Source organism: Taudactylus pleione, unplaced genomic scaffold (genome assembly GCF_031769625.1).
Source record: "Taudactylus pleione unplaced genomic scaffold, aTauple2 ptg001123l, whole genome shotgun sequence".
In the NCBI taxonomy this organism is placed as follows: Eukaryota; Metazoa; Chordata; class Amphibia; order Anura; family Myobatrachidae; genus Taudactylus; species Taudactylus pleione.
In genome coordinates this window covers 4,992,918-5,008,345 of record NW_028285524.1, presented here as the reverse complement: position 1 = coordinate 5,008,345, position 15,428 = coordinate 4,992,918, and the positions used below count along the sequence as shown (strand labels likewise).

At 42.8% G+C, this 15,428-nt stretch overlaps 2 protein-coding genes across 4 annotated transcripts in view; one reads left to right on the top strand and one right to left on the bottom strand.

Annotated features, from left to right (window-relative positions):
- Window positions 1-15,428, bottom strand: part of BRINP2 (BMP/retinoic acid inducible neural specific 2) — a 289,957-nt gene that overhangs the window by 105,306 nt on the left and 169,223 nt on the right. The window lies entirely within an intron of this gene.
- Window positions 6,492-7,964, top strand: LOC148453670 (uncharacterized). The gene has a single exon (XM_088461909.1). It carries the CDS (start codon window positions 6,492-6,494, stop codon window positions 7,962-7,964), a length of 1,473 nt encoding a protein of 490 aa, XP_088318035.1.

Genomic DNA, 15,428 nt, shown 5'->3' with positions numbered 1-15,428 from the left:
ACTACATTTGCTTTACAACCAGTGCCTATAGACAGCACCACTCTGTTTAAGCAGAAGGATGTGTGGAAAGCTTTCACTTCTGACCCAACCCTAAGCATCATTTACTCATGCTATATTTTATAGCCAGCGTTCTCCAATTGTTAGTCATCATTAAACACCGGCAAAGACGGCTGCTGAACCAAAGAAGGCAATGGTATTACGTATATAACCGATGACTGACTAAATATTCATTGGCTATGCAAAAGGTGTTATGGAATTTATATATATATAGAGAGAGAGAGAGCTAGGGAGATAGAGAGAGCGAGAGAGAGAGAGAGACTTGCAACCCTTAAAAAAAGCTCCACGTTTGCACAGATGAAAGTTATTGCGCTAACAATTGGCTTTCAATTAGCCTCAACCTGTGGATCCTTGGCTTTTATGGATAACAGACCCCCTCCCCCCCAACCCCCAATTCTAATAACACTGGCCACATTCTGAATCTGAAGCAAAGCTGTTAAAAATGTGAACACAGGCTTTAGTCCAATTGAGAATCTGAGGCACTATTTGAAAATTGCAATCTACAGGTGTCGTTCAACCAACCTGAACAACCTGGCGCAAATCTACAAGGAAGCATGGGCAAAAATTACTTCCAAATAGTGTGCAAACCTGGTAAAAACCTAACGATATCGTTATCATTCAATTGCTCTGTTTAATCGGCAAGTGGATACGCGGCTTTACACTGATCATCCTCATTTATACCCGGAGGAGACCGCACTGACATTGGTACCAATGGCCACAAGTCGCTGACTCCAACCATACCCAGTGCAGCCTATTAAGGGAACTCAGAGAGGGATCGCTACTTTCCAGGAGAAAACATCAGTACAGAGAGAAATGGAACCTTAAATAACTAACTACTGTAGATTGGGTAATCTATCCTATAGTTAGTGCAGTCAGACAATAGTCTCTGTCGGGGACTGTAATACAGAAAAGGTATGTTCTGCTGGTAGCAGTTTTATGTATCAACTTGTGTAACCCCCTGCTGCCAGCTTGTGCTGATATTGGCGCCGGGGAGGGGGTTAGCTGCCACAGTTGTGGGGTGATGTGAAGAGAGGTCACTATGGCAACCTGGAGCGGTGAGGGAAGGTTCTGGAGAGATCTCTAGCTGTGACGAGTTATGTGCAGCCTGGGGTAACGGACAAGTGGAGTAGTCCCTGCCATCTCCCCTACATGTGGTGATGGGAGAGAGTGAGAGTGGGGAGCAGTGTTGGGCAGCTGCGGAAGGAACTGCTGTGATATATAGTAAAAAGTCGTAATTCATTTACACTAAACTACATGAATGTCCTATAGTTAGTGCTGTCAGGGACTGTAATACAGAAAAGGTATGTTCTGCTGGTAGCAGTTTTATGTATCAACTTGTGTAACCCCCTGCTGCCAGCTTGTGCTGATATTGTCAAAGGGGGGTTAGTGAGCAAGCTGAGGTAACGGACAGGTGGAGTAGTCCCTGCCATCTCCCCTACATGTGGTGATGGGAGAGAGTGAGAGAGGGGAGCAGTGTTGGGCAGCTGTGGGAGGAGAGTGTCTGGCAGCAGAGCCAGAGAGCACAGCGAGGATACCTCAGGGGAGGAGAAGGGAAGGAGCCAGCAAGAGGCTGAGGAGGATCTAGGACCAGTCTATAAGAGATTAGAAAGAGGCAGCCCAGCCACTCAGAGTACAGGGAGCTTTCGGGAATTCATATAGGGGGTTACAATGGAGAAGGTTATTCCTGCTCTAGTAGCACCCCGCTTTGTGCATGAATCGCATCACCCTACTTTTGTACGGTGAGTGCGATTCATAGAACAGAAAGCACAGCTTTCCCTTCCTCTACAGTGTAAAGATTACGCCATCTCAGAATGGCGTAATCTGTACAGAGAAATGAAAAGAGCAGGGATACTTCAGACACCCGACGCTGGGTCCGTCCCCTTTAGACCAGCAGGCTTTGCAGCAGATCTTACGTGACCTTCCTTCGCCTCCTTTCGCGCGCAGAGAGGACCGCAGCTGAAGACAGGACCGCCGGAACCCTTGATAATGGAAAGCATCGCCGGAAAGGTAAGTATACATGAATTACTACTTAACAAAGCTATATATCGCATCAAACTGATGTGATAGTGAAAAGTAACAATTTATTTACGCTAAACTACATGAATAGACCCCAATAAAGAGAGAAATTACCTTATCTGTAATTAATCAGAGGGCTGAAGTAAAACAGCAATAATTACCAGGTGGTGACAGGAAACTAATTACCACGAGCCCCATTACCCCTAAATATTACACATATAGAGCTCTGTGGGAGGCACTATGAGATAGGCACGTGCTGGGACCCAGTCTATGAATGTACACCAGCCTGCCTGCTGATCAGTACATACTGTCGAAGCCGGATGATTGGCTGAGACCAGATCTTAAATTAATATCGGGCGACACCATCTTGTGTTTCCCATGACGACGCCATCTTGCGTCGTCAGCATGAAACCATTGTGTGCGATGCTACTATGCAATTATTAGCATCGTGCGTCTGCATTGCTACCGCATATTGTTAAAAGTCCTACCATACCCCATACGCACATTAATTAAAACATAAAATATACAAGACGCACAGTGCACAGTTGCGCTGTTTATCAAAGCACGCTACACATAAACGCACCAAGCAGATTAGCGACTATACGCAATATTCTCACACTTACACATACCAAAACTTATAAAAAGGTTCCTCCACATTAAAAGCTAAATATTAGAGGTTTTTATTAGCAAATACTTATGTTGTGAAATGTAAGGTATACGAAATTTAAGGTATATAAGCTAGTAGACATATCATGTTTGATACCGTTCTAAACCATGGTTTATTTGCAGATTTCCGGTTTGACCCGCAAGGAAATCGCATCATGTGTTCGCAAGATATGAACTATATGAAAATAGTGGTTAGAATGTGTAAATGTATGAAGTGTTTTTTACTAGTTTAAACCAGTTCTTCGGCGGGAAAACCACACAAAGCAACAGCTGAGGAACTGGGACATACCCCTAGTGATGCTATATGAACTGTCCAATGAACTGCATCGTACCACCATGTCCACGAGCAAGACATAATGGAAACCCATTAACTAGTTTCTTTGTTCTGGGAGGGTATATAGCTTGCATGCTGGTTTTAATATACAGCCATTCTCTTTGGATGACCACAGACTTCTGGACTGAGGACTGTATGCTGGGACCAGTGCGCATACGTATGTATTGGGCTGTATCGTATATTCTGTATTTGATTGTCTTTGCACTAATTGTGCTAGATGAAAGCGTGTACCTTTCTTTTTCAATGCAATATGAATTTTTGTGCTTTGGAACCACAATTATTGCCTGGACAGCGATTATTTCTCTCTAGCAATTTAAGGGTATTCATAATACATAAAGGTTATAGAGTCCCCATTACTGGCAGTGCCAGGCAGAGCCATAACTAGACTTTTTCTTGCACTGTGCCAGAAATTGGCGCCCCCCTCATTTTTCAAAGGGACATAATGCACCCAAAAAAGTGAAATGGCCTCATGGGGAAGGACCAGGGAAGAGATAGGAGAGGTCAGGAGAAGCTGGAGATGAAATAAGAGGAAGCTACAAGTGAGAATGATAATAAACAGAAATTTGACAGGCCCAAACAGCGCCCCTTGACCTATGGTGCCCTGTGCGATGGCACCGGCCGCACTACCCTAGCTACGGTCCTGGTGCCAGGTTATCATACAGGGACTAACACATACTTGCCAATGTCCTGGCTGCCCCTTCCGGGAGGGAGCAGCCAGGGTGGCTTAGCAGGGGGGCGGGACCGACAAAAGAGGGCATGGCAAGGAGTTTAAGTGACGGTTAGAGGTGGTGCTAGGGGAGGAGCCATGTACTCGCGTCATTTTGGCTCCACCCCCGCTATACATTGGCGAAATTTCCGCCATTGTGGAGCAGGGGGCGAGGTCATGATGATGCTGCGGGTGTTTGGGTAGATATTGTGGGGGAGACCGGAGGGGCCTACTTTTTCGAGGGATGATTTTCGGGAGGCTCCCGACTAAATCAGGAGAGTAGGCATGTATGGTCTAACATACTAAGAAAAAGAGGAGAGAGAGGATTAAGGGCCTGATTCAGAGCCGCTCGTAAGCGGCCGCTCGTTCGCTCCGAGCAATGTTTGCCTAACTGCGCATGCGTACGGATCGTTATACACATGCGCGAACCAGTCAGTGCGGTCGAAATTCATGTGCTCGCAAAATAGCGAATGCCTGATATTTTGAGTGACAGGAGGAGGCGCATGTGGGTGGTAACGGGGGAAGGTGCTTGAAAACGGGGAGTGGAGATCCGACCGCAGGCGTGCTTAAAGGTCAAAACGGGCGTTTTAAGGTTGTGCATAATTAAAACAGCAGCGTCATTGACCACGTCACTGGGTTATTTTATAGCCAGAACTGCTTGCAAAATTGTGGTAGCAAAAACCAACCACAAGAATAGCGAGCAGTTCATACCCTGGTCGATTTACTCAATTAATCTAATAAATAGCGGACATGACGTAGGATGCGAGCGGCCAGGGGGCGTATATTTTTTCAAAAAACGACCGCAAGTTTTGTTCGCTCGTTCAGACCTAGAGGCGTGAACAGACCGCAAAGAGCGAACGGTTCATTTGAATAGCCACCCCTATTTTCTGGACGAGCGAGCGCTAATTGCGTCCGGCTCTGAATCAGGCCCTAAGATAGTAACAGCCTGAAGGTTGTTGTAAGATGAGAGAGAGGATTCCTAAAGAGGACCCAGAGAGGGTGGAGAAGACAGTTTGGCTATATACAAAGGTTTAGAGTACAGAACTGTACAGAAGAGAAAAGCTAGAGCATAACAGAGACACCTGAGGCTGGGGTCCCACACAGATAACAAACCCCACTACTAGTGATCAGAACAGCAGATGGTTTATTGAGGCCAAAACAAATCAGACATAATACCAACTACATAATGACTTTCCCAAATCCTCAGTGACCTAATAATATGTCACACCTAGCCGAGGGAGAGTGCCTTGTGGCCCCCTCCTCTCCTATTATACAGACTGTGAGGTGTGACGTCACATCTAGGGATAGATACTGTGGATGTCACCTTTGTTATATGCAAGTGACCTGGGTCATATTACTACATAATAGTAAGCGCGCCAGCGACCGCTGCACCGGAATATACCACCTAACATTGATAGATTTATAAACCATTTTCTATTGCAACTGACACTAGATGTAAGGTACTAAGGGGTCTATGTACTAAGCCTTGGAGAGAGATAAAGTGGAAGGAGATAATGTACCAAACAATCAGCTCCTACCTGTCACTTTAGAAACTGTGGGGTCTATTTACTAAGCCATGTTAGGAGATAAAGTGAACGGGGATAAGGTACCAGCCAATCAGCTCCTAACTGCCATGTCACAGGCTGTGTTTGAAAAATGGCAGTTAGGAGCTGGTTGGCTGGTACCTTATCACCGTTCGCTTTATCTCCTAACACAGCTTAGTAAATAGACCCCTGTGTTTGAAAAATTACAGGAGCTGATTAGTTGGTACTTTGTCTTCATCGACTTTATCTCTCTACAAGGCTTAGTACATAGACCCCTAAAGAGTCATTACTCAGTTGTTAAGATAATATAGTTATTCACTTTAGGTGACTTTTGATAACAAATATAAATATTTTAACAGTGTGTGTATGTGTATGATTGTTGTATGAATGAGTGTTAGCTACTGTACATATGTAAGGACATTTGCATGATACTGTAGTGAGGGAATAGCACAATGGTAATATATGTTTAACATTTGTCTTACAGCATTACTTAGCCTAAATAGTACAGTATAATATAACCAAGGTACAGTTCTTCTAAAATATTTTATAATGTAAGTTGTAGAGCACCTAAAGCATAATCTCTAGAAGGGTCATCTAGCCAATACACACAGGGGGGTAATATCTTTATATATACTGAAATTAGAAACTGAATTCTGTTTAACTGTATTATAAATGGTTTTGTCTTTACACAAAACCTTCTCATCCTATAAATAAAATACTTCTACACTCTGCAACTATTGGTTTTATATATTTTTACCAGTGTATTGTTTATAGGGAAGGGGTGGGACAAAGTTTCATCAAACCCATCGCTTAGGTCATTGGGGTTTCCCTGAGCTGACACCAGGGGCACATACAGCAGCTATAGTCAGTGTGTCAGTGGCCCATTGTGACACGCATGTGTTCTATGACACGTAACTGGATATATAATCCCCTGGTTACACTGTGAGTCACCCTGTTACTGCAATCCTTGGAGAGCAGACAGGGCTTCAGACAAGTTCCCCAATTATAGGCTGCTAGACAACGTGTCCGCTCTGCAGTGTGGTGCATCACCCGGCTCTGCGGTACACATCTGCACTTACACGCTGCCTGGGACATGCCGAGCTGCCAGTTCCTTTTTCTGATGCTCGCTTCTGATTGGTAGGAAGATGCTCCTGATCTCACCCTGAGTATGGAGAAGTGCTCGTCAGAGCCCATGTACACGGCTGGGAGCACCCCACTGTCCCTGGGCCCTGCACTGACCTCCTTCCACACATCACAGGCTGCGAAGGTGCAATCTGTGTCCCCAGCTTCTGGATCCTTGGATGAGAAGAATGCCAAGGAAGTTTTCCTTAACCCTGGAGCCAGCAATGGACCAGAGCAGCACCAGCAGGGGACAGTACAGAGACAGTCCAGCATCAGCTCTCCCTGCGCAGCACATTCAGACCCAGTTACAGTGCAGGTATCCACCAGTCAGCTCCTGCAGTTCCTGGGAGAGTATGTCTGCAGACGGTGTCCCAACCTGAGAGATCTGAACCCAGAGAAAGTCACTCAGTGGTTCCGAAATGCTGACTTCTGGCTTCTGCACCGCGGCCAAGAACACAGCTTCATTACTCCAGCCAACGTGGTGTTTGTGTATATGCTATGTAGAGAGGCCATTGGTGATCAACTGGACATTGAGGATCAACTGCAAGCCACCTTCCTCACCTGTCTCTACTTAGCCTACTCATACGTTGGTACTGAGACATCCTACCCACTGAGGCCCTTTCTCATAGACTCTGACAAAGGGGCCTTCTGGCAGCGCTGCCTGACCATCGCAGACTGCACCAGTGCCAAAATGATGCAGATCAACAATGACACCCATTACTTTACACAACTGCTACAAGACCTGTGTAATGAAGGCATTAGACCAGGAAAGAACCAAAATGTGCTATCTGTGTCCCCAGCTCCTGAAACCTTGGATGAGAAGAATGCCAAGGAAGTTTCCCCAAACCCTGGAGCCAGTAATGGACCAGAGCAGCACCAGCAGGGGGCAGTACAGAGACAGGCCAGCGTCCGCTCCCCCTCCACATCACATCAAGACCCGGTTATAGTGCAGGCATCCACCAGAGAGCTCCTGCAGTTCCTGGGAGAGTATGTCTGCAGGCGGTGCCCCAACCTGAGAGACCTGACCCCAGAGAAAGTCACTCAGTGGTTCCATATTGTTGACTCCTGGCTTCTGCCACACTTCCAAGACCACAGCTTTATCACCCCAGCCAATGTGGTGTTTGTGTATATGATCTGTAGAGAGGCCATTCGTGACCACCTAGACAGTGAGGATGAGCTACAAGCCACCTTCCTCACCTGCCTCTACGTGGCCTACTCATACATGGGCGCTGAGACATCATACCCACTGTGGCCTTTCCTCGTAGAGATCGACAGAGGGGCCTTCTGGAAACGCAGCCTGACCATCATAGACTGCACTAGTGCCAAAATGATGCAGATAAACAATGACCCCCATTACTTTATACAAGTGCTACAAGACCTGTGTAATGTGGGCATTAGGCCTGGAAAGCAGCAAAAGAAAAAATCTGTGCTGACATCTGCACTCACATGGGTGAGGCGAGTGGCGTCCTCTGCAAAAAGGAAGATTCTGAGGAAAAAAGCCCAAAGCCTGGACTCATAAATGGTTCCGGAGACTGGTGATTTCATCAGATGAACATTTCCGGATTGCTGTTTCTAGTTACCCATTTTTATGACAACCAATAAAAGCAGACTTTATTGTTTGCATTTTAAAAAAACCTGTTTTTGTGATGTATTTATATGTAATGACTGTAATTTAATCTTGGTTATGTGAACGCTTTGTTCTCTTATGGGAGCAATATTATTTTATCAATATATTAGGGTGAAAAGCAATATTTAATTTTATTCAGAGAGCAATATCATTTATTAATTATATTATTATTAATTATATTAAATGAAAAGGGCGATATTGTTAATGGTTTAAAAAAAATGTTTTTATGATGAGGTAACATTTATTATTTTATGGCTAAATACATGGTGCCCCTTTCATAAAAAACAAAACAAAAGCATTGCATAACACCAATTAACCATGAATTAACACACTTGCTTAGTACACTTTGTTACCTTCCCCTGCACCATTACACTAATATTGCTACTAGATAAATGTGTAGAAATACATGAATCCCAGCATAATTAGTGCCAGACCATCCACATACAGAGGAGGGACCAAGTGCCAGTATGTCCCAGTCTTCAGCCCAATATGGACCTAGGTTCCCATGGACCAGAGGCTGGTAAGCATCTAGGCCTATGTTAAGAAGTGTGATGCTGCTCGGTGCATACTCAGGTATCCGAGGTGAGTCAGGTAAAAGTGGGAAGACCTGTTGCCAGACTGAATTTAGTAACAGAAGAGTGAAGCTGGACACTAGGGTGTGTGAGTGGTGCTGCCAACCCTGGATGCTGGGCCCAGGGTGCGGCACTATCATTGCACTGTTTCACCTGCATTTGGCTATCAGGGTGCCTGAATGGCACCCTCCAGCCTGCACAGTGTTCACAATGTCAACCTGTGAAACGTGGACATTCTGCAGGGAGCAGAGGGAAGGGTACTATGTATAGGGTTATGGTTAGGCTGCAAGAAAGGAGGGTTTGGATTAGGCATTAGAGCAGGGATAGGGTTAGGCTGCAGAAGGGGAGAGTTAGGGTTAGGGGTCACCATCACCAGACTGAAAAGACACCACTGGAGCCACAAGAGGTCCACTACCAGTTAAGCATGCTGCACCTTTTTTGTTGACATTCTACTGATGTCAACATTTCATCAGTGTCTACATGATGTATGTTAACAAGAGATGCGCGCAGGCCCCAGTTGCAAAACCGCCCTCAAGAGTTTTTGTTTTGGATTTGGATAATAATCGATTAAAAATCTATAAAAACAGCTAACATGTCCGAATCCAAAGCCTGAGTTTAGTTTTTAAATCCGAGTTCTGAACCTTAAACATATCCAAACCGGTATGCATGTATGTATGTATGTATGTATGTATGTATATGGAATGGGTATGATATACCGATATATATATATATATAAATATATATATATATATATATATATATATATACACACATATATACATACATACATACATACACAGGTTGAGTCTCCCATATCCAAAATGCTTGAGACCATGGGTATTTTGGATAACAAAATATTCCGTATCTTGCATGGACAAGTATCATCATTCCAGGACAAAAGTCCGGGAATGATGATGTTTGTCCATGCAAGATGACGTTTTGTCTCTTTCTGAGTCCCGTTTTTTGGAGGGAAAAATCCGAACTCGGCGTGCAAATTTGAACCTATCCAAGCCTGCACATCCCTAATATATATATATATATATATATATATATATATACATACACACACATACGCACATATATATATATATATATATATATATATATATATATACACACACATATATATACACCAATACATATATATACCAAACAGAGATCTCCGGCACTTTGGTGCCCTCCTACGGGGTGAGACCCCAACAATATCAGGCAAAATGAAGCGGCACTCAGGAGACTTGAAATTACTTGAAAAACGTGAAACTTTATATCAGGCCTGGCCAACCAGAGGCTCTCCAGCTGTTGTGAAACTACACATCCCAGTATGCCCTGACACTGTTTAAGGATTTCCTAATAGTAAAACTGTGGCAGGGCATGCTGGGACTTGTAGTTTCACAACAGCTGGAGAGCCACAGGTTGGCCAGGCCTGCTTTATATTGTACTCGCGAGTACAATATAAAGTTTCAAGATTTTCAAGTCTCCTGAGTGCCGCTTCATTTTGCCGGATATATATATATATATATATATATATATATATATATATAAAGTCGTGGGTGTAGCACTCACATCAATCCAATGTTTCCAGCAGCGGGGCGCACAGCAACCTGAGGGCACTTGGGGCATCCCAGGTATATCCAAAAAATAGAAAATAGGCAGGCACTCAACAAATAAAGTAGCTTAAGGTTCAGTTTATCCTCATTTCATACTGTATAACACACAGGGGCCTATTCATCATACCTAACGTTTCTCAGGCGGTAATTAGGTTTAGAACTCGCATGGAGTTCTACCTAATTACCGGAGGAATTCATCATTCCTCCTCCCTATAACTATCTATCGTTTATTGTGTTCTGCTGGGAGAACACAATGTCAGCATAGCAGATGGAGCCAGAGGAGAGACCAGAGCGCCGGAGGGAAACGCCGGGGGACCTGTCCAGCTGGAAGCAAGTAAGTGTTATCTACTATACGCCACCTCACAGTGGCGGATAGTAACACCATCAAATTCCGAAAATACATAATTTTCGGAATTTGATGAATACCATAATTTCCATATCCCCATACTAATGTATGGGGAGTGTGGAAATTAACTCAGGGGGACTTAGCAAGGAGATATCAGTGATATCTCCTGTGCTAAGTGTGTTCATGAATACTAAAATAACGTTAATTAAGGAAAATGTCCTTAAAAACGTTATTTTAGTGTTGATGAATAGGCCCTACAGTGAGGTACAGACCAAACTACTTTATTTGGTGAGTGCCTGCCTATTTTCTAATATATATATATATATATATATATATATATATATACATACACACCCCAAGCACCCTCATTTCAGCTTCACCTGCTTTTACGTCCATCCATGTACTCCACTTATTAGTGTATTCATAGATATTTGAAATACTTTATCTGTGGCCCTCTACTGCTTACTAAAACTCATTATGTGACCCCTCCCCCCGCTGAAATGATTGCCCACCCCTGCTCTGGGCTAAAGTGTTTTCTGTATCACCCGTTATCCCTGTGACCAGCAATAAAGGTGCCTTAGTGCATGCCATACGTTGTTATACTGTAGTTACAAATCAGTGCTATTGGTAGCAGAAAATCTGAAATAAAGGGATGAATAGCACCTAATATGTAACGTGTACTAAAGACTATAAGTACACTTTGCATTGAATTAGATGTTATAAATGGTAACGTTTAATTAAGTAATTAAAACCGAGACTGTATTCTGATTACTTCTAAATTAAACTCCAACTCCCTCCTGTGTTAAAGGCCACCCCCCTTGGAGGGCGTGTGTGGATATAATGAAACAACGGGAGATGAGAGAAAGATGGATGGGCTCCTAGGCAGGATAGCAGTGTTGGAGATCCCTTCTCTGAATCAGTAGCACCCAACACATTAAATTAGCCATGCTCAAGACATGATTGGGATGGCCACCAACTATCAGGGAATTCACAGACAGTCGGTAAAATTGCAGTGATATTTTTATTATCAGCACCAGAAAAAGCTGTTTCTTGACATTACAATATTGCAAGTGTAGTTGCAACGTCACCAAAGCAGTCACCAGTGAGATGAGTGTTCTACAAAACTAGGGGATCAGGATCATATATGTTGGGAAGTACTGCAATAAAAACTCACTTATATATTGGGTTAACAGTCTTAAGTGTGATAGTGACAGCATTTACATTTATGTCAATTGTGCTACAAAGTTCCATCTTGTACACCACAGCAACAGAGCACATTCTCTGGCTTGTGTGCAAAACATAGAGGTCCATTTATGAAATAGAGATCGTCACTTACTCTGGTTAAAACAGTTGGTTTTGCCAGAGTTAGGGCTTCTCCTTATATATTAGAGTGATAGCCTTCCCCATGCAAAGCATGAGGAAGCCTTTTTAAGAAGAATCGTGGTGGTTATCACTATCACCACCTAATAGTAAAAAAGATTTATTTGAATAAAGCATTTTTTTCTATTAAAAATGGCTTCTTTTATTATAATTTATTTTTTTTTCTATTTGATATTTTGGGGTGAAAGTGGAAGCCCAAGTTCTAGTTCTATGGTGTATTTGTAACCCGACAAGCAAGACCATGCATGCGCATACAGATGTGTCCTAAATCCTCATACATCTAGCCTCAATACACCACGCAGGGCGACTTGCTCGGCATGAGTGAGCCACCAGGTCCCGTGCAACTCTGCTAGGTCGGGCACCTTCGCACCAGCAGAATGTGCCGATTAATTTGATATGTGACACTTGTATGTCTGTGTACACCTGAGTCTGTATATGAGCCACAAAGATAACCAAGGTTTGCATAGAACAGAGGACATATAAATATCTAGACAGGGATGGATGGGGTTTATAAAGTGAAAAGAGGGGTAATTTAGGATTGGCAGTTGTTAAAGTCACAGGGATAGGTTGTTTGTTGTTAAGGGGGAGTGGTTACTGGGAGTATGGGTAATGCTGTAAGGATATTCTGCCTCTTTGATTCTGATCTCCCACCCACCCTTCCCTATTGTGTCTTGTGTCGGCTTTATTTCATGGCATTTCAAAGCGTCCATATTGCTGCAGTAGGAGGGGTGCACACCCCTTCAATGCACTGGTTAGGCTGATTTCACCCTAATGGGGTCAGCGGCGCCTCTCATCTGGGTGGGCCGAAATGGTGCATTGTCATGGGAGTTGGATACCGTCTCACTTGCTAGAAAGGGAGAGTTGGCCCTTGCAAGTATTTTATATTGGCATGGGTGTCTTACTGGCTTAGAAAGGGAGAGTTGGCCCTTGTAAGTATTTTATATTGGCATGGTTGTCTTACATGCTAGAAAGGGAGAGTTGGCCCTTGTAAGTATTTTATATTGGCATGGGTGTCTTACATGCTGGAAAGGGAGAGTTGGCCCTTGTAAGTATTTTATATTGGCATGGGTGTCTTACATGCTAGAAAGGGAGAGTTGGCCCTTGTAAGTATTTTATATTTCGCTTACCATTAATTGGGATAGCTGGCCATGGTAAGTTGTGGACATCTTTTGCCTAAGTCAAGCTGGCGCCGGTGGTTTGCCATTCTTTCCTCTGCCACCATACTCATTATTGTAAATAAATAAAGCTGACCTATTATTTTTGAATGACATTAACTTGGTATGTGTCTTTATTTTTGAGAAAATATGGTTTAAAAGAACTTATGGTTACATCCATCATCTGACAATAGAGAGTTTATAGAACTTGGAATGAAAAAAGCTGCGTCTGCTGCATCATAACACTTCATATACAGATTCACGGACTCGCACACAGATATACCAGTGTCACATATCAAACTGATCAGCAAAAAAAAACATCCGGTGCTATCAGAGTCTCACGGGACCTGGCGCGCTGAGAGGGGCTTTTTAGTGCGACTGCAGCAAAGATGTGTAAGGTCGCATCTGTAAGCATGCATACAGCCAAGCCAGTATAGCCAGGCAGCTAAGTATCACTCATCTGCAATATTGTGCATGCAAATTGCAGTGCATCTATATGTGCATAATTGCACTTACTTTTAGTAAACTTACTTTAAGGATATGCATATTTTTTAATTCCTACTCTGCTTACTAATATAGAGCAATAACAAGGATTTTGTATCGATAAAAAGAAGTGTTGTAGCACCGCGTAAGCCTTCCAATCCGTATGGTCTCCGGGAGTCAAGGACAGCTGGTTGCTACAGTCACGGCGTACCATAAAACTAGGTAGAGACACTACTGGAAACCAAATAGAAAACTGTGATCACAAACATCAGTAATATACTGTCTGAATAATCTGACACTATCTTGGTACCAGTTTTACAACCTTGATCCTATGATTTACAGTTCCTGCAGAGTTCCACTTCACCACTGTATTACTGGAGAACCGTGTTGGAGTTTCTATCTTACGTCTTCTTGAATTATTCTCTGTTTGAGTGCTGACTGCTGAGCTCGCTAGTTAAGGCAGGAGGAGGGGAGGGCGCTGCCTCCATCTGCATAAATCTGATTACCAAGATATTTGGGCCTTTTCCCATCTACGGTATGCCGAGAGATTCTATACATACTCCTGCACCACCTATCCTATTACATATTTTGGTTGGCATCTGACCTGCTGGACTGGCTTATTAATAATTCATGTGGTAATGTTTTTGTTCTTTTATGCCTTTGGATTTAAATCATAGGTTTTGAATATTTATGCCATCCGACCTTGTGAATTTCCAATTTTACAAAGTCTTTTATATTTTGCTTCAATTATAGTTTAACTAATTTATGACACTTTTTTTTTGCTTAAATTGGAGATGAAATAAAATGCTATAAGTGTGAAATTTACAGACAGGCAATTATTTAAATTTGGTATATATTCTACATTAAATGAATGTGTCTTTAATGCTGAAGTATGTTCTGTGCATTGGAATATATGCCAATTTGTCATTTATCAACGGGCTATTTAGCTTAATATATTAGGTAATGAGACTACTGTGGTTGTATTCGGAATGGTTGGCTGACTGTAAAAACAAGGGACACCTTTATTTAAGATGATATATTGATGCAAAGATTTATACCGTCTGCTAATACATATCCAGATTATTTTTGCTTGAATGAGTAGGTGAAGATTTTGTTTTGCGTGACAGGGCAATGTTCTAGCAGCACGTGTAACCACTCCTAAGTGAAGAGATTTGTTGTACTCTACGTGCTGACAGTCTATTTAAAAAATGCCGGTTTCAGCTAATAGTGCGTAATAGTTTTGCAAATCCTGTTCTAGGTACACATTTCGCCTAGGGGCTGAATGAAACTAACCCCGAGTGATTTTCCATCTACTTTTAACATTGGCTTTGACAAGCTTCCTAACTTTGTCTTTGGCTGGCTGCATTATTGTACAGGATTGCAGGAAACAATGGGAGAAGAATAACCGTTACCTGATTGGATGTCACAATGTAACGAGGCACATTCTTAGCTCATGACTGTGCATCAATGTATCGAACACTCGGCCCTGATATTCCATTTCAGAACGCTTGGTTAGCACCGGAAGACGCAGTAGTAGGTATATAATCGGCGGATTGCTACATGTACAATATTACTACTGGCTGGGATTCCAACATGAGTGCATAATGATATTTATTAGTTTATTTATAGGAAATGATAGTATCAGCATATAATTAAAAAAAAAGTAGAATAAATGTAGAATCAGAAAACAGCTAAATTGTATATATCTAATATAATTTATGACTAACTTATTCCACATACATTGTAAGCTGTCAGGACACTCACTCCTCTTTAGGGTTAAAAAAAAAAACTGGAAACCCTTTCTGATGCCTGTG

Bases quoted from the DNA above. Each gene is read 5' to 3' on its own strand.
- LOC148453670 (XM_088461909.1), top strand. From the start codon at position 6,492: ATGGAGAAGTGCTCGTCAGAGCCCATGTACACGGCTGGGAGCACCCCA.